We start from the raw sequence: 25,446 nt of genomic DNA, 5'->3' as shown, positions 1-25,446 counted from the left end.
GGGAGCTATTATTACTAAAGTGCGTTTCTTGTAGAAATAGCACATCCGCTTGTTTTCTCTTGTAATCTGTAAAAGCAAGCTTTCTTTTGATTGCGCTATTAAAGCCCTTCACATTGTGAGAGATTAATGTTAACGCCATGTATTACAAAGCAGGGAATGATATATATATAGTGATCTGCATACTTACTTGTGAAATTATATCTGAGGTTTCTTGCGGATGTGTCCCAAACTATCGTGTCAGCTAGACGCTCTGGGTGGAATCTATGCTCCCTGGAGAGGGAAGGGAAAGGGAGAGGGCAGGGAAAGGTAGACAAGACAGGGGAAGCGACAATAGGGCTAAAACGGGAAAAAGAAAATAATAATAAAATTGTAAAAAGGGATAAACAAAAAACAAGGGCGTATCTCGGGAGCCCCCGAGAGTAGCTCCTGTGCCCAGAGGGTGGGTATTCTGACTCCATCTTAAAGATGGGCCAGTCTCCTGTGTTGAAGACATCCCACCCTGGGTCTTGAAATCGGTCCCTCATATTTGGGGACCGATGAAGGGGACACATGCTCGAAGGGGAGTATCTCCCCCGGCACTTTTCAAAAAGGAAAAAGCAAAGCATATTTTGTGAACTGCAACATAAAATGATAGTGACATCAACTCAGTGCCACTAACAGTGACCCTAATGACCATCAATCCTGAATCCCGATTGTAATCTAGATAGTGCTATTACTGGTAATGGGGTTAGCGGGGTTAACCTTGGTAAAATAACAGTAACCTTAGGCCGTTGAGCCCTTATGTTTGTAATCTTATCTAATGTGAACAGCTTCTAAACAGCTTTTATTAAGCTAACTTATGAAATTTTAAACATGTATATATATGTGTCTGCACATCATCTTCCCGAACATATAAGGCAGATATGACACGAGATACATTAGCATATGGATACAATACGTGCGGTAATTTCAATCCGTAGAAACAAATAATATGTAAATTGTATTGTATGTATCCTTCATATAACCCACTTCTTCATATAGAGATATCTAAATATATTTATATCGAACGAATCCGCATGTGCTGAAATGTCTCCATCACTGATGCAGTCCTTATGACGTGACATAATAGACCTTCTCGTAGCACAATTATACAGCTAAACCGAAATAGCAGATATTTATCATAGCGGAATCTTATATAGCGTATATAGTAATATGTAATAACACACATATACACAAACATATATACACCTACACATATATACATATATACATATATATATATATATATATATATATATATATATATATATATATATACACACATGTACTCAACATAACAATAATAATATACCTCTAACCCATATAACATATCTTCTCCATATATACTTCTATTTTTTAATAAAATGTTAATCATCTCTGTTAAATGGGATCATATGGGTTTAACTTCTTTCTTGTGTGATTCCCAGACCCTGTGTCACCTTATGTGGGGCAATATTTAACATGGAGATGATCTTTATTTATTTATTTATGTTTGTTGGGTGTTGTGTATTGTGTGGGGGGCAGGGACATGCTTGGTGGTAACTAGACCCATATATATCCTCCAGGCACCCCAGATGAGCGGGCCGAGACCCGTGAGGAGGGAGAGGGGCTCGACTTCCAAGTCTCCCTCTCCCCCTCTTATTCCATCTGGGGCTGTGGAGGAACCGCTTCTTGTAAAGAAGTCCCGGCTGCACTGACGTCACTAGGAGCTTGTGGATGCACCGCGCGGAGGGCAACGATCTGGGCGGCGACGCTGGGATATGTGACCCCCCCCCCGGTCCCCCACGGACCCCCCAGGTAAGCGGGCCGAGACCCGACAGCAGGGAGAGGGGCTCGATCTCCGAGTCTCTCTCCCACTCCATGCGGGGCCGCGGAGGGACCACCTCCTGCAGAGAAGTCCCGGTCGCTCTGACGTCACTAGTCCGCGACCGAGATCTCGCGAGAAGGCGGGGAGTGCATATTATGTGGGGCAAGGCTATGGGTGGTGACACTGGGGCACGCAGACGCTGGGGCACGCAGACGCTGGGGCATGCCCCCCCCCCACGTCACCAAAGGTGAGCAGGCCAAGAGTTGACAGCAGGGAGAGAGGCTCGACCGCCGAGACTCCCTCTCCCCCTCCTACCCCACTTGTTATGGAGGGGCCGTCTCGTGTCCCACAGTCCCGGTCTCTCCGACGTCATCAGTCTGCGGCTGAGATCTCGTGTGAAGATGGAACCTCCGGGTGACGTCAGCGATTCCTTCGCGCCAAAACCCCTGCTGCTCCCGCTCCGCACAGGGAAGGACGGGGCCAAGATGGCTGCCGCTCCAAAACCGCAAACGGATCTGCTCCGGGCTAAAGCTGACATCTGGCAGAGGGGGTAAGTCCGGGTGATATTTGGTACTGGCGGGACAGTGGGCTTGAACAGGGATTCATTCCGGGAGGTTGTAACTTGTGCTGTTGTGCTGAATAAGATCAGTTGGAGCCTGAAGCCTCCCGCACCACATGCTGCTTAGCATGGGGGGTCCCTGATTTGTTCCAGGAGGGAGTGAGGGGGTTGGCGATGACGGATGGTGGCTGTGCTGGGCTAAGTATGGCTCCAGTGACCCCGAGTTTGGCGAGGAAGCCCTCTCCGTCTTCTGGGTTTTTTAAAGTGTGAGCAACACCATTTTTAATTGAAAGGAGGGCACAGGGAAACAGCCATCTGTATCTGATGTTGTGCTCTCGGAGAACTTTTGTAATTGGAGTCAGAGCATTTCTTTTAATCAAGGTGGCAGGGGCTAAGTCCTGGTATATCTGGAGCTTGACCTCCTCGAACTCAAGGGTCTTAGCTTCACGGGAGATCCTGCACACCTCTTCTTTGGTGCGAAAATGGTGGAATCGTGCCACAATATCTCTGGGGGGGTCACCACTCTGAGGTTTCCCGCGCAGAGCTCCATGGCACCTGTCTAGCCGTATCTCAGAGTCTGGTTTATCCGGAAAAAGGTGCTCCAGCCACCTATTGGTAAAATCTTCAGGGTCATTTATATTTTCAGGGACCCCCCGTAGCCTGATGTTGCACCGCTGGTCGCGGTTTTCGGCGTCCTCTGCCTTATCTTCTAGAAATCTGACTCTGTCATTTAAAGCAGTGACCTGGTCGTGTGTTTGAGCTATGGCGGTGGTTGTCTCGTCCATTTTAGTTTCAATGGAGTCAGTACGCTCTCCGAGAGCACCTAGGTCTTTTCTAAGCGCCCAAAGTTCTGTCATGAAGAACTTCTTCATATCTGCTCAGAATGCTTTTAGGTCTTTGCGCCTGACTATATCTTCATCCCCCTACTCCTCTACAAGAGGATGCACAGCAGGGGCCTTGTCTGATGTCTGCACAGGGATCTCTTTATTTTCGGGTGGGGGCGCTCCATTTTTCTTGAAAAAAGTGGTAACCGGTTGGCCTTTGGATCGAGCTGTTTTGCTAATCGGCATCTCTGGATGTTTATAAATGATGTGCTGTGTAGTAATCAGGTAGAATCACGCTTTTGCCGCTTGTAATAGCTTTAATAGTGCCGGTGGGAGAGGAGCTCTGAAATCAAGTCTCCATTCCCTCCAACAGCCAGCAGGTGTGTCCATTTATCTGTGGTTTTAATGCCAGAATGTGAATTGCAAAGAGATCAGTGAAAATGATGAATAAACTATATTAGAAACAGACTTGCACTTCTGTGTGACACACACACATACACACACATACACACACAATGGTTGAACCGTGGTGTCGGATCCCTAGCACCCTGCGAAACTGCTCCGGGTAAGTCCTGAGTGGGGGTGCCTCCGGTCTGGGACAGCTGGGAGAGTTATCCCAGCTCTCCCCCTCCAGTGGACACGAAACCCGTGATTGCATCGGCCATTTTTTTTCTCGCTATCCCCATTATAATGCGGTCGCATGATGTGGACCCCAAACACCGCGTTATAACGGGATTCAGCTGTATATACATATTATATGTACAGTATATATATATTTTATATATCTATATATATACATTCTGTACTGTACACAGTAACTAAAGTATGATATTAGGAAAAATCTTGATAAATCATCAATTTATTCAAAACACAACAGGATAATGTCAAATTTTTTAAGAGTATGCTCGTCTGTTCCACATAACAATTGAAAATTATATTGTATTATGCCTATAGTGAATTCTGGTGAAATATTGTATGTTTGTAATATATTGCATGTACAGGTGCGCCGACGAGTATTCTAAAACTTGCCTTGGAAAATCTGGGGCTATCACCAACAAGATCCAGGTACATGCTGCGTACATTCTGCAACATTTCAGTGACATTTCTGCGGGGACGAATGACCCATCGGATTAACACAGCAGGGGTCCCTGGAGTCCCATTCAGTTTGCATGTACCCAGCATGTACCTGGGTCTTGCTGGTGATTGCCCCAGATTTCTTTTAGAATAATCGTCGGCACTACAGTATAATACAAATACTAAATGCAATACTGAATAGGGACATAAACAATTATTTACAATCATAAAATAGGAGAAACCCTTCGATACATTGGGAAAGTATTGATAAATACAGCAAACTTTTTTTTTACTGACTGGTTTGAAATATTGCAGTGGGTGTGTATGAGTTTTTGCTCCCCTGACTCACTTGATTAGTGTGTGTGTGTGTGTGTGTGTGTGTGTGTGTGTGTGTGTGTGTGTGTGTGTGTGTGTGTGTGTGTGTGTGTTTGTGTGTGTGTGTGTGTGTGTGTGTGTGTGTCTGTGTGATTTAAAAAGAGATTTGTAACAAATCCTTGAGCCTGGATGCACTGAGCTGTGTGACTTAATTGCAATTTGGTTCAAGTACAGTTGGATTAAGTGTCACATTATAACCAGGAGTTTACTTTACATGAAGGACGTTTGACTCAAGGTAGATACATTACAGAAGTAAATTGTTATGAATTAATACACTGTACTTGCAATAATGAGCAGAGTTGAGAATGCCACTCAATGCACATAATACTACATGTATGGCACTTGGAGCAGCTTTTCCAGGGATCCATACCCCCGTAGAAAATGTGAGCAGGTGGACTCTTTGGGTTCTTAGATTGTTGATCTGAGGAGGCAACATTCAGGGACTTTGGCATTATTGATAGGCGTTTTTTGCTCACTGAGAAGGCCCTTGCTGGGACTAGTGTGCAGGGTATGGAGTGCTGACCTAGGACCAAGAAGAGGTATGTAGCTGGATAAAAGTTAGAAGGGGATGCACAGGGAATAGGAAGAAGCTTGGCAGTTCTGAAGTGATCCATCCCAATAGATTTGCCATATTAAGTTAAAATATTGGGGGAGTCAGGACCGGAATGGCAAGGTAGGGGAGACTTATTCCTCCAGCAACTAGGAGAATAGGCCCTCCAGCAGAGAGGGGACTTAGGATACTCAGAGACCAAGGCAGTTTATAGTGTTACGGGACTCAATCATTAGGAGGTGGAGAGGTCAATCTGTTGCCGTGAACGCATGATCCAAACAGTTTGTTTTCTCCCGGATGCTCGGGCTCAGCACATTGTGGGTAAAGGAGACAGATTGTTGGGAGGGACTAGGAATGACCCAGTGTTCTCGGTACACATTGACACCTATAGCACAGTTAAAGAAAGATGGAGGATCCTAAAAATTATTACAGGGAACAAGGCAAGGACCTAAAAAGTAGTATTTTCAGAAATATTATTTAATATTATTAATTTTAGAGGTTAATGCATGGCTAAGAAAGTGGTGCAGGAAATAGGGTTTTGCATTTTTAGAGCCCTGGAACTCCTTTTGCTCCTGGAGCAATATACCATACTGTAAATACAAATATTGGATAAGTATCTGTAGTCTAAATGTAACAGAGGTTTAACTTGATGGACATATGTCTTTCTCAACCTCATATGCCATGTAATGGTTTTTTTTAACACCATTTTGTTAAAATGGCAGTATGTAATGTGACCTTGCTCACTGAGTTTTAACACTTGGTGATTCTTTGTATTTTTATTTTTTTTAAGCTTGCTGTTATTACAGTTTATTTCACTAAAAAAACTCCAGCTAATTTTGCAAGCGTGGTAATTTTGCTGAGGCTTCAGAAACACAAAACAGTTCCAGTGGAAACAGTCAGAACATAGGCAGTTATCATGGTGTTTGGTAAACAGGTTGCAAGAAACAGATTGTCATGGCATATGGAAGAACCGTGGGAATGAGCACGAGTAGTTTGTGCCCTACTGAGGATGCAGCCTCTGTAGTAAGTAATCAGTAACCAGACAATCATAGAAACCTGTGAGCAGATTATGGCTTTCATTTTGGGTGAAACTGCTGGTGATGTACAGAATCAAGGCAACATTTTTCCTGTGTTTACTTTAAATACTTTTCTAGCTCAATGGAAAACAAAACTGAGGAAAGTAATGTGTTTTGAAAAACGAGATTATTGCCGCTATTGTACTCCTACTTTTTGTATTAGTTTTGTTTTATTTTGTGTGTGTAGATAACATTACCAAAAGCTTCCTGAATTTACCCAACTACAATCTGGCCTTGTATAAATATTGTTCTTATACTTCACAGCTCTAAAATTAGTTACACACTGTCCTTCCATAAAATGATTTGAGGTCCTTTTCAAGATGTACTTAAGGTATAATGTAATTGGAAAGCGCAGGGAGATCTTAGCATAAAGATGCAATATAAATGCAAATGATTATAATGACTTACTATATCATATTATCGTTACTTATCTTTCATAGCAATTTTGGATAGTCCTCCCAAAAGGTTGCAGCAATTTGGCTATTTAACTTTATATTACAGTGTAGAGTATTCTGTGTTTTATGCCAAATAAAGTGAAAACTATTGATCTGAAGAAGAGCTTGTCTTATGCAGGTGGCACAGCAGATAAGGATACTGTATCATTGCAGCTCTGACTTTAAGAATAGAGAATGAGTTGGAGTTGCAATTGTTGGAAAAGGGCACATTTGCTTTTGCTGAATGCTGCAATCCATGAAAGGAATGAACAATAAGGCAGATTAATACAATTTGCAGATGCTTTCTCTTTGTGGTAAACATAATAATCTTGTTTTCTCCCAACATGAATGCTGTGGCATGCTATGTAAATACTTCCAAACAATTGCAGGAGGCTGTACTATCCCATAATTACATTTCAGTAATATTCTGATAATAAACCAATGCAAATGTCATATTTTAGAACTATTATTCTTTCCCCACAAAGTGAAAATGTGCATGTGCGGCAGGCATCTTTATTCACTGTTAAATTAATTTCCAACACATTATTCTGTTTTCATTTTTCTAGTTGACCATCAAAAGGCCTCACAAACACTGTCTGAAAACAGTAATGCTGCAGTGCCACTTACATGATAGTATTAGTATTGGTTTCTTTAGACAAAAGAAGCATTAACAAAGAAAATGCAAATATCAATTAGATTGTAAGCTCCTCGGAGCAGGGACTCCTCTTCCTAAATGTTAAGTTCGTCTGAAGCACTTATTCCCATGACCTGTTATTTATATTATTTGTTATTTATATGATTACTACGTGTATTACTACTGTGAAGCGCTATGTACATTAATGGCGCTATACAAATAAACATAGAATACAATACAATACAAAAAGAGAAAGCATTCATTCAAAATGAAACAGAATGATGGCAATGCTTCTGTTTAGTGGTCATCCATAATTCAGGTACCTGACATTGATTTCTTTGTACCTGTACAGTACAGTACATGCAATAAATCAGCCTGCTCTACACATACAATACTTAAGACATACTGTAAGAGCTGATGGTGTAAACAAGAAATGCATCAAGAGCATTTGCTAAAGATGAATGTTTGGGTTATTTTGCTTGCCTTATGACCAATGTTGTCAAAACTGTTTTAATATATGCAAATTGATGGCACCACATTTTCATGCTACATTAACACATTTATGTGATGGTGCAAAAATATTAATGCAGGCACACATATCTTGAAAATGTGGAACTTCGTTTATGAAAAGTGCCAAAACCCAATGTGCAATCTATTCCAAAGTACAGACTTTAACCATTTGAGTGCCGGAGGGGCCACGGCACTCATGCTAACATGAACGGTTCTCCGAAATGATAGGAAGCATCCCAATAGCCTGGACACAAAGTGGTTACAAATGCTAAATTGGAGTACCACAAACATTTTGTTGTCATAAACCCAAAATAATAATTATTATCACTGCATGACTTTTATTTGCCATACAAGGAGCAATTGACATTTTGAGTGTGTGTGGGGTTTTTTTTTTTTTTTTTTTTTTTTTTTTTTAATGGAGGCAAAATAGAAAATGAAACCAAATAATAACATTTCCGTGTTGCTTTTTTTAAGCAAAAATAATCATAGTGAACAGATTGTTATAGATGGTTTCATGGGTGACCGCTTTAAGGGGTCAGCTCCCTCTGGGAATACAACTCTACTTCTCCTTGCTACCAATCCAGGCAGTCAGTTTCATGGATTCCATTTAGAAGACTCCCAAAGCAGCTGCTTTGTTTCTTCTTCAATTGTGCATCACCCCCTCCCATGCTGTAAATGGAGAAGTCACCTGGGTAGATAACCCTCTTGCATGTTTTTTTTATAAACTTACAGTTTTCTACAAGGTTCAGACATGGCTGATTATTGTTCCATTATCTCTCTTTGGGGCAGGTTTACTAATAATCATTCCACATATTATGTTAAAAGACGGCTGTTTTCTGTAGTCTGATGTTTTAAGGAAAGCACAGTGCTTTATACTTACACCGTTTATATAAACGTTAAAAATGTTTAGCTTTTTGGGAGCAATTTATATGATATACTGATGTGTTGCATATTCCAAAGCACAGTACAACAGGGCTAGAGGTCGAAAACAACTACATTTCAAACATTAACATTGTTACAGTAGGTAAGGAGAGCCCTGTCCTAAAGGAACTTACAATCTATTAGGAAGGGTAAGTGGAAACATAAGGTACAGGGGAATAAGAAAGGTTGGTGTGTTTCAGATAGCCATTTGCTAATTTAAGGAGTTGGCGTTGGGGAATAAGTAAGTGTGATTATTGGGCGGTAGAGATGTGACAGCAGGGTAATCTGTGAAGATGGAAATGCTTCAATATACATCGGAAATAGTTTACCGAAGGACAATAACAGATCAGCGTCAACATCAGTGAAAGGCAGCAAACAGTTGACACCCTTTGGCTGCTGCCTTTGCTACGACACGGGTGTCTGAGGTGAAGAAAACAAAGCAGCAAACAGCCACCCACAGGAGAAATACAGGGAGAGGTGCTGACAATAACCCGTTCTTTTAAGTTGTGTTTGTTTTTTCCTGAGGATGTTAACCCTGTCCAGGCTGACTTAGTTGACAGGAGCAGTGAAGGTGAAGTATATTGGGGAGAATCTCTTAGGCTCTAGCCTTTTCTGCAAATGAGGATTGATTTCAAAGAGCACCTGAAGTGGTGAACACAGCTGATTAGCAAACAGACCCCCACAGACAGCAGAAATGCAGGGGGAGGTGCTAATAATATTCAGTCCTTTGAAATTGTGTCTGTCTTATCCTGATGATGTTAATTCTTACCACGTGACTTAGTAGACAGGAGCAGTGAAGATGAAACATATTGTGGAGACCTATTAGGGGGATTCCTTTTCTGTGACTCGGGTGTAGTTTCTAAGAATGTCTGAGGTGTGTGTATATGTATGTATGCGTGACCTGGAAGAGTTCTTCCATGACAGCACGACCAAGAGTGCGCCAACCCTGCAGAAGGAGAGCCGCTGCACATGAGCAGTCAGAAGCAAAAATCCAACTGGATCCCACAAACTGGGTGCAACCCCAAACTAGACAGGTACATGAAAAGCTTTAGACACAGAGCCAAATCCACCATCCTGGACAAAGTAAGGAAACAAAAGTATAATCTGACACTGATCAAGAGGAGAGCCATAGAATATCTAAAGGACAACCACAACATAAACAAACCTGCGGACAAGGGAAGAGCAGTGGTCATAATGAACACCATAGACTACCTGCAGGAAGCGCACAGACAACTCTCTGATGCAAAGTATTACACCAAACTGCAGGAGGATCTAACAAGAAAATACATGAGAGAACTCAACAGGATCATTAAAACACTTCCAATCCACACAAGAAAACAAATTCCGGACCTGATACCAGCACACCCAAAACCTGGCACATGTTTCATGCTCCCTAAAATTGACAAAGAGGGTAACCATGGGCGCCCTATTATCTCTGGATCTGGCACACTGACTGAGAATATTTCTGGATGGGTGGAAGGCATTCTCAAACCACTTGTCAGGAACAAACCCAGCTATACCCAGGACACCATGGATCTGCTAAACAAACTTAATGCCATTGAACCTCCTCCCAACAGGAACACTACTAGCAACCATGGATGTAGAATCGCTTTACACAGACATCCCCCACAAAGATGAGCCACTCACAGAGATAGTGACTACATGCATCAAATTTATTCTGACCCATAACTACCTCACATTTGGAAATTACACATACCTCCAGACAACCGGGACCGCTATGGGCATTCGGATGGGGTCACAGTATGCCAATCTGTTCTGCACAAAACTGGAAAGTCACTTTCTTTCCCCCTGTCACTTGAAACCCATTACATACCTTCGGTACATCGATGACATCATCCTGATTTGGACCTCTGGTGAACAGGACCTCCTACAGTTCCATGAGAACTTCAATACATTCTACCTGACCATCAACCTCAAACTCACATATTCCCCGGACGAACTATATTTCCTAAACACCACCATTATTATAAAGAACAACCAACTACGTTCTTCTGTATACCGCAAACCTACAGACAGAGACAGCTATTTGAGTGACAACAGCTTCCACCCGACACACACTAAGCATGCAACCATCTACAGTCAAGCCATACGATACAACCGAATATGCTCCGACACAGCAAACAGAGGCCAACGGATTACAGTCTTGAGATCGGATTTCATAAAATGTGGATTTAACTACAGAATTGTAGACCAGCAAATCCAGAAAGCTAATAGACTACTAATAAGTGATCTCCTTGAATACAGACAGAAAGAGACAATTGACAGGGTACCTTTGGTGGTAACATATAACCCACACCTAGGAGCCCTATGCAAGATCGCAGGGAACTACAACCGATTCTCCAGGAAGATACAAGACTGCAACAGGTCTTCCATGAAACACCCTTATTATCATACAGCCAACCTCATAATCTCAAGAAAATTATGGTGAGAAGTAAAGTATTCAACTGTACAACAATGCGGGACAAGACAATGCCAGGATGCAAGATGCGAAACCTGCGAAATGCTCCACACAGCGGGCACAATACAAATACCACACAGGAATCTGGAGTACAAAATCAGAGGAAGGTACACCTATTCCTCCACCAATGTGGTGTACTTCATCATGTGCATGAAATGCCCAGGGGGCTGCTACTACATAGGTGAGACGGGACAGGGGCTAAACAAGAGACTGAATCTGCATTGCCGCAGCATCACACGCGGAACAAGAGACAGTTTTCGGCAAACATTTCAAACATTTGAAAAAGTCAATAGGAAAAAACCTGGCGCTTACCTTAAGCTTAATACAGTATATGAGGTTTGCTTACAATGTGGCAGTAAGTTAGACCACGGCTCTATGACAGATGCTTTGAGCCAGCATGGAGTTCCCCTCTGCTGCAACCCCAGGGAAGGGTTAATCCGGAACCCTTTTAAAGATATAGAGACATACAAGCAATGGGGGAGCGTGGGATTAGAAAAACATTTGACAATAAAAAACAATAAAATACAATAAAATTTATGTGGTTACAACAATATTGCTGGGGGTTGGTGAAAATATTAAATACACTTACACGGCCATGTGCAAGCGGACACGGTAATGTGGTTTCTTTAAGCAATTCCAGTCACTCCCAACAACAGGTAATGGTGGTTTAGAGGGTTTTGAAATAAATATATAAATATATCTGTACTCACACGGCCATGTGTGAGTCCTTGCAGGAAATTGGTAACTTTGGGGTTAAATTAATTTAACCCCAAAGTTACCAATTTCCTGCAAGGACTCACACATGGCCGTGTGAGTACAGATATATTTATATATTTATTTCAAAACCCTCTAAACCACCATTACCTGTTGTTGGGAGTGACTGGAATTGCTTAAAGAAACCACATTACCGTGTCCGCTTGCACATGGCCGTGTAAGTGTATTTAATATTTTCACCAACCCCCAGCAATATTGTTGTAACCACATTAATTTTATTGTATTTTATTGTTTTTTATTGTCAAATGTTTTTCTAATCCCACGCTCCCCCATTGCTTGTATGTCTCTAAACATTTGAAAAAGGCCTGACAGGCTGAAACGCGTCAGAGGATCCGCTTGCACCTTGTGCAAATAAAGCTTCTTTTATACTACACATTCAGCCTTCACTGCTTTATTATCGGCTGTGCTGCGTTTTTCTCTCATTGAGAGGATATTCTAAGTGTGTCTCCTGAATGCATAATATATCAGCTGCTTCTCTCTTGTAGTTATCAAATGCTAGCCAACGTGTCCGTGGGCTATTACATCCATCCAAAATGTGAGATATTACTTTATTGGTAGACATGAGTGTGAGAAATTGATTATACATGTTGGCTCCACGCCTTGGAGGGTCAAGCACCACCCCCTGGAAAACTTGAGCCTTTAGAAATGGGAAGGACCACAGGGGAAGGGGAGAGAAAGTAGAAAAAAAATATTTTATGTGACAATACAATGTGGGACAAAAAGAGTAATAATACATGGAAACAAAATAACATGCTTAGTGTTAAACAAAACAAGCCTACGAACAGCCTTCTACCCAGGCAAAAAGGCACCATAGTGTCTTTAAAAAAAATGTATGGTACCCATCTTTTGGGGGGGTAGCGGGGTGGGGGGGAGGGGGCGTCAAAGTCAAAACACCACCATCTTGGACTCCATTAGGGCCCCCCAGGAGTAGAGATAGGCAAATGTTGTGGGCGGATTTGGATCTGCAGCGGATCGGCTCCTTTGATCCGCGGATTTCAGCGGCTGAATTTCAAAAAGTGTGATGCGCTGTTTGCTGATTTTTAAAATATTATTACCAATACACTCCATGGATTCAGCAACCCATTGACGGATTTGTAGACTCCAATGCACAGATTTGCAATGGATTTTAGGGGGAAAATGCGAGAAAATAGATTTGGCCAGATTCACCAATCTCTTCCTAGGAGGAGGAAAAAGAGAAACCTTGCATAGCATTGTTATATATAGAAACCATTTAATATATTAAAGAGAGGCCTGAGGGAACTCAAAGGAGGAAATCTTATTTTAATCTAACATGTATACATATTGGCCAGGGGACTGCATGTCTGTGGTCCCTTCAGCACAACAGCACTAAAACTGCAATAAAAAGCATAGTATAGTACTACTGCCATTCTGCTGAACTAAAACTAGTGCTAAGCGCTAATTATAACAAATATAGATAAATTACTTGATTAACAATAAACCTGTGCCAAAACATACAAAGTGCACACAATAAATGCATATCAGTGTGATACAAACATGTGATAGTCCATGAGCTGTCTGAAAAGTTGGCTGATTTTCTTCAGTAAATCAAAATAAAATACAGTAAGGGGATCATTCACACCACATTATGGGACCAATGGTTATTATTAGGTGCGATCCATGTGATAAATGTACTTTGCGTCAATAACAGATGAACAGCTACTAATAACTGTTAGTGCCATTTAGATCATATTAGCAAACCTCTAATTTGAGGTTGTTGATAAAGTTAGCCCTTAAGATTGATTATTGTATAGCTCTTACTGTATGTGAAACATAAAACTGATTAACTAAAGGCTATTATTTAACATTGATGTAACACCTTTCTAGACCTACAATGATTTCTGTACACTTGTTATAGAACGGCAATATGCTGCCCTGGTTTTAATATGCCAGACTATAAAGGCAGGCCAATAAAATAATGGAAATGCGTGTTTCCCTGAGGACTGACCAGCAAAGCATGCTAAAAAGAGATCATTTACAATACTAAGGAACATTCTGCAGAATAGGTTAGCAGAGATGTAAAATAACAAAGGCAGTTTGGCATCAATAATTAATAGAACAGTATTCCTGCGGAGGTGTAGATGAGCCACCAGCAGTATGAATAAAGTCATCGACTACCTGAGTGTTAGTTATTTTCTATATTGTGAGCAATCTTCTTTATTAACATACGAATCCTGGATTAAGAATGTTTTGTACTGGGGACCTGGTAGAAAACCAATACCATTTGGAACCTCCACTGTGTAATTGTTTGATAATGCAGTGCTATTAGAAAGATCAAAGGAGCCATGCACATTTTCAAGTTATCCTGGCAGAAGCAGTGCACTGTATTAATATTTTTTTACAAGTGTTCGCAGGTAATGGGTTGAATACTTCTTGGGAATCTTTAATCACATCTCTTATTTCCATGTGCCAGCTCCCATTTTACGTTAAGAGCTTATGGTATCAGACTTTTAATTGCGTTAGGACCCTGGCTTGTCCTTTGAATTGTCTATCATATTATTGCCAGATGTTTTTTTTTTCTCTCCCTCTAACTGAGACCGGTCTTCTGTCTCAACAGGCTGAGCTTTAATGAAGAAACGTCAAAGCTGCTAACAATCACGCAAACAGAGAATCAAGACCCTAGTGACCAAGGATGGAGTTGTCATGGAAACTATTTCTGTTCCTGTCAGTCATAGGGTGTCTATCAGGTAAAACAATGCTTATATGTTCATTTTTAGGAAATGCAAAAATATAATAAATAAACTATATATATATATATATACACACACACAGTATATATATATATATATATATCTCAAGATTGCATTATACAGTACATATTATAATTACATTTTTAATTGTTCTATATCAACAGTTAGTTTGATTAACATTTGAATAATTCATGTTATTTTTGTCATATAGCAAGTAACATTCATATTATTTTAAGATGAATTTAGTATTATGTTTACATACATACACACATTGTAAATGTGTTATGTGTACGTCATAAAACACATATAACACCATTGAAACACTGTTTTAGTCAAACTAATGCGCTTCCTAAGATTTATGACTTGTGAAGCAATAACATGTTTTTAAACGTTGCTCTATTTGATCTTTACATGAAATAGACTTTTTAGAATGTTTCGCATTTGGAATGTGAATTACATTGTTCTGAAGAATCCTGGTGCTGTAAAAGATTATGAACTATCATTTTTTTTGTAACCTTCAATCTCAAGGGGTTAATTTGTTAAAAAAAAAAAAACTTACTTGTCTTACAGGTATAGGCACAGATGGATTTGTGTTGATTTTGACAAGTACAGTGCTACCTGTGCCTAATTGAATGTGAAATTGCAATAATTAATTTAACCGATGATAACAGGTGACAGGTATTATACCACCTTGAGCCTGATGACATTCAAGATGAACTATTGCTGTCCAATTAGGATATGCATAATTTCTGATGAATAGACTATATGCTACATCTCAAACTGACTTGTGCTGTGGTTTTATGCAATTAAAAAAAAAATGCAAGGCAAATATAAGATGTACTGTGTTGTAGACCAGGGCTACTCAACTCAAGTCCTCAAGCCACCCCAACAGGTCAGGTTTTCAGGATATCCCAGCTTCAGCACAGGTGGCTCAATCAGAGGCTCAGTCAGAGACTGAGCCTCTGATTGAGCCACCTGTGCTGAAGCAGGGACTGATTGAGCCACCTGTGCTGAAGCTGGGATATCCTGAAAATCTGACCTGTTGGGGGGAGGAGGGGTGGGGGGGCTTGAGAACTGGAGTTAAGCACCCCTGTTGTAGACTGTTTATAACTAGAGATGAGCAAATGTTTAGCCAGAGTTTAAATTTGAAGCAAGAATGAGAAATGTTGCCTTGTCAATTAATCGGGATGTCGTCGGATTTTAAAAATAACCGCAGCTAATGTTTTTCTAAAGTTCAAAAAAATGTCAACGTTAGTGAATACTAGAAAAAAAAATATTGAACGTAAAAAACCACGGGGTAGTCTTTTTGGCACTCAAACAAAATGCCAATATACTGTCTTTTGTATGGAAAAATTGGACTATTGGGTTAAAATAATTTGACCCTGAAATACAATGTACTGTATTTGCAAACTTTTGAGATTAGTAAAAAATTTGAAGTAAAGCAAAACAAATCTTGACACGTTCACCCATCTCTGTTCAAAACAGAGCAACTGTGGGGAGGGCTTTCAGCTTGTCCACCTTTTGTTCTAATACTGTTTTTTCACTAGTTTAGCCTAGGATGGACACATTTAAGTTTTTATAACACAGGATTTGTCACTTTTCATTGAAGTGGTTTAAAATAGGCGACTTACAATAGAGAATATAGTTCTTTCTCACATTTCATTCCACTACTTCTGAACATGCCAAACTTCGGTTTAGCAATTACATCTTTGGAGCTACTAGAATAGGCTTCTTAGAGTGTCTTTTCTCTCTCTTCACTGCATTTACAGTATACTGTGTCTGTTGAGGAATCCCACCACGGATGACGCTATGCGCCATCGAATACCATGTTGAAATCAAATCGGAAAAACGGGAGTGCAGGGCAAGTCATTATTTTTTAAACCCACTTATGCCCATATCTACTAAAGAGTGCTATGCCTTAGCACTCCCTAACTCCCATTCAAGGAAATGGGATTTCAGATGTGCTCCAGCTTTTCACCCTTTCGTGAGAACAGGTCTTACTGTAGATGTGTATTCCTCCTACAGTATCTTGAATTGTGTTATATATCCAAAGAAAACGTTTATAAGGTCATGAAAATCAAAAATGTGAAGCATCCAAACCCAATGAAAATTCACATTACTGAAACAAAATTGTAGTCACGTTATAACTTTAAAAGGTCTTCTAAAAGGTACCCCAAGCTGCAAAAGGTTATTGTGAATGGAAGAATTTAGTCACATTTAAATTTGTTTACTATTTGTAATTGTAGGATTTTATCTGGCTTTTGTTATTAGAACGTTTTGTAACACAGCAAAAAAAAATATTGGATGTTTAAAACACAATGTAAACCAATTATACTCATTTGAATTGAGCTTAGTGACGTTGGTCAAAGTCTACTATATACCTTGGTATATTTGATATGACTGTCATTATTTTAAATTATTTTAGTTACTTTGCACACTAGTCTACCAGCAAATGTGTTACTATCTTAAACTAAGATTGGGTCATACAAATGTCTCACATTGTCCACATACCTTGGATGCCCTGCTGCCTTCTAGTCAAATACACTATGATTGGGAAGAGGAAATAATAATGTATTATTTATTATTTATTTATAAAATATTATACCAGGAAGTAATACATTGGGAGTTACCTCTCGTTTTCAAGTATGTCCTGGGCACAGAGTTAAGACAAATAATACATGTTTACAAATACAGTTACATAATGAGCAGGGTATACATTATATACAAGACATTGCATGCACAGTTAAAGATAATTTATATTATGGGCGTATGAAACAGTTGCAGACCAGATTAAAATGTGTGACAGCCTTAGATTTGAAAGAATTTAGACTGGTGGTGGATGTAAGAGTCTCTGGTATGTTGTTCTAGTTTTGGGGTGCACGGTAAGAGAAGGAGGAGCGGCCGGATACTTTGTTGAGCCTTGGGACCATGAACAGTCTTTTGGAGTCAGATCTCAGGTGATAGGTGCTGCATGTGGTAGGGGTGAGGAGCTTGTTCAGGTAGCTGGGTAGCTTGCCCATAAAGAATTTGAAGGCAAGACAGGAAAGGTGAACTTTGCGCCTTGACTCGAGTGATGACCAATCTAGTTCTTTGAGCATTTCGCAGTGATGTGTGTTATAGTTGCATTGGAGAACAAAACGACAAATTGAGTTGTAGAGGGTGTTAAGTTTGCTAAGGTGGGTTTGAGGTGCCGAGCCATATACTATGTCTCCATAGTCAATAATTGGCATTAGCATCTGCTGTGCGATACGTTTTCTGACCAGGAGACTTAGGGAGGATTTGTTCCTGTAAAGTACCCCTAGTTTGGCATAGGTCTTGGTTGTCAGGGTATCAATGTGCATCCCGAATGTTAAGTGGGAGTCAAACCATATGCCCAGGTATTTAAAACTAGTAACAGGAGTTAGGGTGGTGTTAGTGTTGGTTCTAATCTGGAGCTCAGTCGATGGAAGCTTTAAAAATTTAGTCTTGGTCCCAAATACCATTGTTACAGTCTTGTCAGTGTTTAAAAACAGTTTGTTTTGGGAAATCCAGTTTTCGAGTCTCAAAAAGTCAGACTGAAGTATGTGTTGAAGGTCAGAGAGGCTATGGCTGTGTGCATATAGGATTGTGTCATCTGCATACATGTGTATTGAGGCTTCCTGACAAGCTGTGGGAAGATCATTGATGAACACTGAGAAGAGTAGGGGCCCCAGAACAGAGCCTTGGGGAACGCCACAGGTGATATCCAGGGGGTTAGAGTTAGAGCCGGACGGACACATGTTGGGATCTACCTGTTAGGTAGGACTGAAACCAGTTTAAAGCATGCTTCCCTATTCCAGAGCTCTGGAGTTTGTTGAGCAGGATAGTATGACCAACAGTATCAAAAGCCTTTGCAAAATCTAGGAATACTGCGCCAGTGAGTTGACCCTGTTCCATTCCACACTGGATTTCATTGCAAACTTTTAGCAGGGTAGTTACGGTAGAGTTTTTGGGGCAAAAGCCAGATTGGAATTGGCTAGGGAAATTTGTCTTGTTATAGTAATCGCTTAATTGGGAGTGGACACATTTTTCTATGACTTTGGATAGGATTGGGAGAAGGGAGATTGGTCTGTTGTTTGAGACAGTGTTTTTGTCCCCACTTTTGAAGATTGGGACAACTCTGGCAGCTTTCCAGGTCTTTGGGATATGGCCAGCAGACAGGATAGAGTTGACCATGGAAGCAATTGGTTTTGCAATTGCTGGGGCACCAAGTCTCAAGAACCTAGATTGTAGTAAGCCAGGTTCACATTGGCTGCTTAGTTTTAATTTGAGAAGCGCTTGTGTAATCTCCTCTTCGGATACTGGGCCAAATTGAAAATTGTGGGCAATGTTGGGAGGGGGTGGGGCTATAGGGGTACTCCTAGGATGAGATTCAGGTTTGTGGTTTGGGTTGCGTTTTGCTAATAAGTTAGTAGCACACCCCACAAAGTAATCATTGAATGCATTTGCAATGTCGGTGGGGTTTGTCAGAGTAATATCGCCCTTAGTGATATTACTTGGGTGTTGATGGTTAGAAGGCTGGAATATGTTGTTGATAACCTTCCAGAAGTTAGTTGGGTTTGATGTGTTCTGGAGGAGATTGTCAGAGTAATGTTGTGCTTTTGCATGCCTTGTTTGCCTTGTGCACATGTTCCGCAGGCATCTGTAGTGATTGAGATCCTTGGTAGTGCCAGTTATTTTGTGGCTTTTCCACAAGGCATCCCTGAACTGGTAGAGTGCTATAAGGTCAGGTGTAACCCATGGAAGGTGGGCACCCCGTACCCTTATTTTGCATAGTGGAGCATGGGTATCGCAGAGTTTAAGAACTCGGATTGGAAATAGTCGAGCACAGAATCAGGGGCAGTAATTAAATTCATTCTGTGCTAAGGGCAGTTGGTAAGGTCAGCCAGAAACTGTTGTGGGTTAAAGTTTCTAAATGTTCTAGTGAGGAGAACTTTAGGGCTTGATTGGGGCAGTTTAATTTTCTTTACACAGTACACTATTGCATGGTCACTGAAAATGTCAGGAAGGATGCCAGAGTATTGGATTCTGCTGGGATTTGAGGAGAGAATGCAGTCAAGCAAGGAATGGTTGTGCGATTTCAGGTTTGTTCGTGTGGGTTGGGATATGAGTTGCGATAGGTTAAGCGACTTGATTTGTGTGTGGATTTTGTGGTTTTTAGGGTCAAGCCAATTGAAGTTGAAATCCCCAAGAACTAGCAGCTCACTCTTCTCATTCAGAGAGGAAATGGAGCCAAGAAACTGGGTGATATCAGTCAGAGATTGTAGAGGGGCTTTAGGGGGGCGGTAGATGCCAGCAATCAGGACGGGCTTAGAGAAGGGGAGGCAGATTCTGCCAACAAGGATTTCAAAAGAGGTTGGTCTTGGGGGGCAATGTAACAGTGTAAATTGTAAGGTGTCTGCAATATAAAATAACACCCCTCCTCCTCTCTTTGACCTATCTCTCCTAAAAATGGAGTATCCCTGAATGGCAATATGTGCATCAGGAGTTTTAGGGGTTAGCCATGTTTCTGTAAGAACGATGGCTTTTGGTTTATGCATAAGGCACTATGCCCTTAATTCATCCAGTTTGGGCAGCAGACTCCGGATATTTATATGGGCGAGAGATAGCCCTTTTTGGAATTTGAAGCGGGTATTCTCAGGGGTATGGGACAGAGTTGAAGTGGGACGACCTGGGTTAGATTCAATATCACTTGCTAAAGAGAGTAATAGTATGAGTAGAAATTTGAGTAGTTGTTTGCAATTTGTAACTTTATGATGTTTGCCATTTGAGTGTGTGGTGGTTGGAGTGCTGTTTTTCAGGGTTCTCCACCAATATTCAGTAGATAGTGCAAGGCTTTTGAGTAATCCAGGGTGTATGGTGATGTTGGGCGTGGGCCAGGAGAGATGCGGTTGTAGTGGATAGAGAGAATAACATTTCAATGAGGCCATGAGAAAGAACAAATTGGAGGTGAAAAGCAGGTTCATTATGCCAGAGGTTGGTAATGCTGCATGGAGCTGTTGTGAGCCAAGTGTGTGTGCACAGACTAAACAGCATGGATCATAGTGTGGTCAGAATAGCTCACCGTTTGTTGCCATGTGTAGAAGAGTTTGCAGTAGATCCAGTCCCCAGTCACCTCTAGTCCAACTAAAGTCTAACTATATTTCTCATTTAAAAGCTCACTAACTATAGTCTAAATATATTTCTCACTTAAAAGCTCACTTAAAAGTAGTCTAACTATATTTCTCACTTAAAAGCTTACTTTAAAAATGCTTCACTATCTAATGCAAATGCAGGAGGGGTATTGGTTTTATACAGCTAAAAGCAGTCACATGACCCTCCCCCTCCCCAATAAATCAGCTTGTTCCAGTTGGTCAATTAACAGCACACAGTTAAGAGGGGGAAAAAAAAACCTTTTGATATTCAAACATACCAACTTATCTATGCTTAAGGCCGCTGAGTAAATCTTTTAAACAGGACTTGCACATCAGGGACATATCTGTGAAGAGAATGCAATTAGATCCATGTCATATCAGCTGAGGTTATTGGTCTTGCATGAAGAAAGTAAGTATATTAACTATAGTCTAACTATATTTCTCACTTAAAAGCTCACTTTAAATGCTTCACTATCTAATGCAAATGCAGTGCCTGCAAATGCAGGAGGGGTATTGGTTTTAAACAGCTAAAAGCAGTCACGTGACCCTCCCCCTCCCCAATAAATCAGCTTGTTCCAGTTGGTCAATTAAAAGCACAGAGTTAAGAGGGGAAAAAAAAACCTTTTGATATTCAAACATACCAACTTATCTATGCTTAAGGCCGCTGAGTAAATCTTTTAAACAGGACTTGCACATCAGGGACATACCAACTTATCTATGCTTAAGGCCGCTGAGTAAATTTTTAAACAGGACTTGCACATTAGGGACATACCAACTTATCAATGCTTAAGGCCGCTGAGTAAATCTTTTAAACAGGACTTGCACATCAGGGACATATGTGTGAAGAGAATGCAATTAGATCCATGTCATATCAGCTGAGGTTATTGGTCTTGCATGAAGAAAGTAAGTATATTAACTATAGTCTAACTATATTTCTCACTTAAAAGCTCACTTTAAATGCCTCACTATCTAATGCAAATGCAAATGTATCCAATCATACTTCTAAAAATATTCAGAATAGATATTGGGAATATGGGTGCAGGGATTTTTTCTATTTAATTTAAAAGCAAATAACAGGGTTTAAATGCAATCATGAACAAGGGGAAAAAACTTGTATTGGGTTTATTTGCTGTTAAAATGTCTCTTTTACGAGAGCACTGTGTATTGCATTGGCCTGTGCCTATATACAGTATATATATATATATATATATATATATATATATATATATATATATATATAAGCAATACGATACCGTTTGGAAACGAAATCAGCAGGCAGCACTCCAGAATTGAACAAACTAGTGTATTTTTTCAATACACTAGTTTGTTCAATTCTGGAGTGCTGCCTGCTGATTTCGTTTCCAAACGGTATCGTATTGCTTATTCTTCATTATAGGATCTGCACCCACATCAGTGACTATTATTACGGAGTGCTTTTTGTTCTTTTTCTCATATATATATATATATATATATATATATATATATATATATATATATATCTCGCCGGAAGAAGAGATCAGTGTATCTCGAAAGCTCGCACAAATAAAAGCATTTAGTTAGCCACAGAACGGTATTGTTTATTCATTTTTTATATATATATATATATATATATATATATATATATATATATATATATATATATATATATTGTGTATATATATATATATATATATATTGTGTATATATATATATATATATATTGTGTATATATATATATATATATATATATATATATATATATATATATATATATATATATATATATATATATGTAGGCAGCTTGTTTTGTTAAATGAAATACAATGTGTATCAATGCTTTGTCTCTATGATATTATAAATGTATGTATTAGTATACCACTCTCATACAGGATGGCTGAAAATTATACTCTTGCATTATTATTATAATTTTTTGCAACAGTGGCAGCCAAACAACTGGATGTATGTATTATTATGTTCAGTACTTGTCATCATATACCTCAAACATATGTAATCCCTGGTAATGTCTGGAAGTTGGTGTTACAGTTGTGCTGAATATGGTAGAATTTTGCCCCATTGACACTAGACCTGACTACTAGAAGTCTCCTTGAGCATCTCTTTTTAATGATGTATTCAATAATAATTTTGCTAAGAGATTAATATATTGTGTGTGTGTATATATATATATATATATATATATATATATATATATATATATATATATATATTATATCCAGGGTTACATTACTGACACATAAGTCAACATCATAGAAAGTAGAATTAAAAATGGCATAGTGTGTATCAATATATCTACAGTATCTTATCTCTGTGACCAGGAGTTTATGGACTATGAAAAAAAAATGTCCTGTCGACTTTTTTTTTATACAGATTATTTGCAAATTTTACAGCTGGTAATGTTTAGGGAATAGAGTTAAGTATTTTCAATGTTTAGCTATCTGTAATGCAATCTAATTGGTCACTTAGATAAGAAAGTTGAGCACCTGGCATTGTAGCTGTTGTAAAACCCACTCCTGTTTTGTGTTTGGATGAGGTCTTAAAGGGGAACAACCCAACATCAACAAGCTGCTCTTCTGCACATACTTATGTGTCAAAGGCAGGGATTCTTTATACATTCTGGAACAGCTGTTCTCCCTCACAAAGAATATGAGTTACTGCCATGGGAGGCACCAGGACCAAGTTCTGGGGTTTGTACACAGCAAAAGGCAAAGACTAGACACGAAAGAACATCCCGACAAATATATTTGTATAATGGAGATGTACAGTTGTGTGAAAAAGAAAGTACACCCTCTTTGAATTCTATGGTTTTACATATCAGGACATAATAACAATCATCTGTTCCTTAGCAGTTCTTAAAATTAGGTAAATACAACCTCAGATGAACAACAACACATGACATATGTGACACGGTGTACCGTGTTATGATTTATTTAACAAAAATAAAGCCAAAATGGAGAATCCATGTGTGAAAAACTAAGTACACCTTATGATTCAATGGCTTGTAGAACCACCTTTTGCAACAATAACTTGAAGAATCAGACTGAATCAGTCACTCTACCTGCGCGCCTCTAACAGGAGATCGCGGGGCTTTTATTTTATTTTAATAACACAGTATTGAAGCAGGGGGTCTCCGGAGCTGAACAACGTTAATTTCAAGTCTGGTGATGCCCTGCTTACCGAGTATTGGGTGCCAATATCCCTGCCCTGTTTAAATTCTCCCGCGTCATGACCCACTTGACATGGAGATTTAAATAACGCAGGGAGATACCGGCACCCCATAACGGTTTCCCTCCACCACCACCCTTGTGCTTCCCCTCCCCCATCCCCCCCTTTTGCCTCCATCACAGGGAATGGATTAAAAAGGCAAATGTTGTTTTGGCCAATTTTGGGCAGAAATAAAAAAACTTGATAAAAGTTTGTGAATATACAGTAGGGACCTGCAGCCCTTGCCATTATATAAATGCTTCTATTGAGGAAATACATATGAGATATACCGTTATCCGTGAAATTGTCATCATTCTCATCACTGCATCCCCCTATGCTAAACTTCAAGTTATAGAATGTTAAAAATAAGTTTCATACATCTGTTATTCATATTCTAAAATCAGAACGATATTATTAATCACGAGTCTTGTTCACTTAAAGACAATGGGTGTTATTCATTAAAGTGTGACAGGGACCTCATTGGCACTTTCATGAAAATTGCAAAGAAAATGAGGGTGAAGGAGTGGCTCAGTAATGTAAAGTTACTGGATCTAAACACTGTAAAAAAATGCTGTATGGTGCTCCAAAACACAGATCAAAACAATAAAAAGTCCTTAGCATAATTTCTCCACCTGTGAAGATCCTAGGAGTATCAAGAAAATGATAGACCAATAATCCTTAATAGATATGACACCTACTTCCACTATGACACGATGGCCTGGATGGAGTTCCACTAAGATAAGTAACAACTCCCACTAGCTAGTGTCCAGTCAGATATATCGCTGTGGAGCAGTAAAAAGGTGTAAAAGAGTAGTATTACTCACATCTGGATGGTCTTCGTGATATACCTCCTCTGGTAGGTGCATCCGGTCTTCCAAGGGTGACAGCAAGGCAGTGTAGGAAGGTTGGAGCACAACTAACCACAGGAAAGGAAGAACAATCTGCGAGAGAGTGTGTGTCCCATAAAAAATATTTAATGGATCAAGCCATAAACATACAGTGAGCCCACGGGCCCCCACCAACGCGTTTCGAGCAGAACGCTCTTTATCAAGGTGGATCTAAACACTGACACTGACGCTGACCTGGTTCAATTTCTGGTGTCAGCTCCTTGTGACTTTGGGCAAGTCACTTTATCTCCCTGTGCCTCAGCCACCAAAAACATAGATTGTAAGCTCATCTGTGCAGGGTCTGTGTCTGCAAAATGTCTATTTGTGCTGCGTACCATGCATCATACTGTAATTGTGAAGTGCTTTGGTTCCCATTGGGAGAAAAGTGCTATATGAAATAAAGTTGTTAATAATAATGGTAAAAATATTATTATTATTACTATTAATAATAAAATATTCTGTATTT

General features: G+C 39.9%; 1 protein-coding gene across 4 annotated transcripts in view; it reads left to right on the top strand.

Annotated features, from left to right (window-relative positions):
• CNTN5 (contactin 5) overlaps window positions 1-25,446 on the top strand; it is a 1,772,202-nt gene that overhangs the window by 881,988 nt on the left and 864,768 nt on the right. For all 4 annotated transcript variants that reach the window (XM_075592453.1, XM_075592451.1, XM_075592452.1 and 1 more), the window contains exon 4: window positions 14,611-14,740. In XM_075592453.1, the coding sequence (XP_075448568.1) occupies window positions 14,686-14,740 (55 nt within the window). In that variant the 5' untranslated portion in view covers window positions 14,611-14,685. The remainder of the gene's footprint in view (window positions 1-14,610; window positions 14,741-25,446) is intronic.

This window comes from Ascaphus truei, chromosome 3 (genome assembly GCF_040206685.1).
Source record: "Ascaphus truei isolate aAscTru1 chromosome 3, aAscTru1.hap1, whole genome shotgun sequence".
In the NCBI taxonomy this organism is placed as follows: domain Eukaryota; kingdom Metazoa; phylum Chordata; class Amphibia; order Anura; family Ascaphidae; genus Ascaphus; species Ascaphus truei.
Note: the sequence above shows the minus strand (reverse complement) of the source record. Positions and strands in the feature narration are given on the sequence as shown.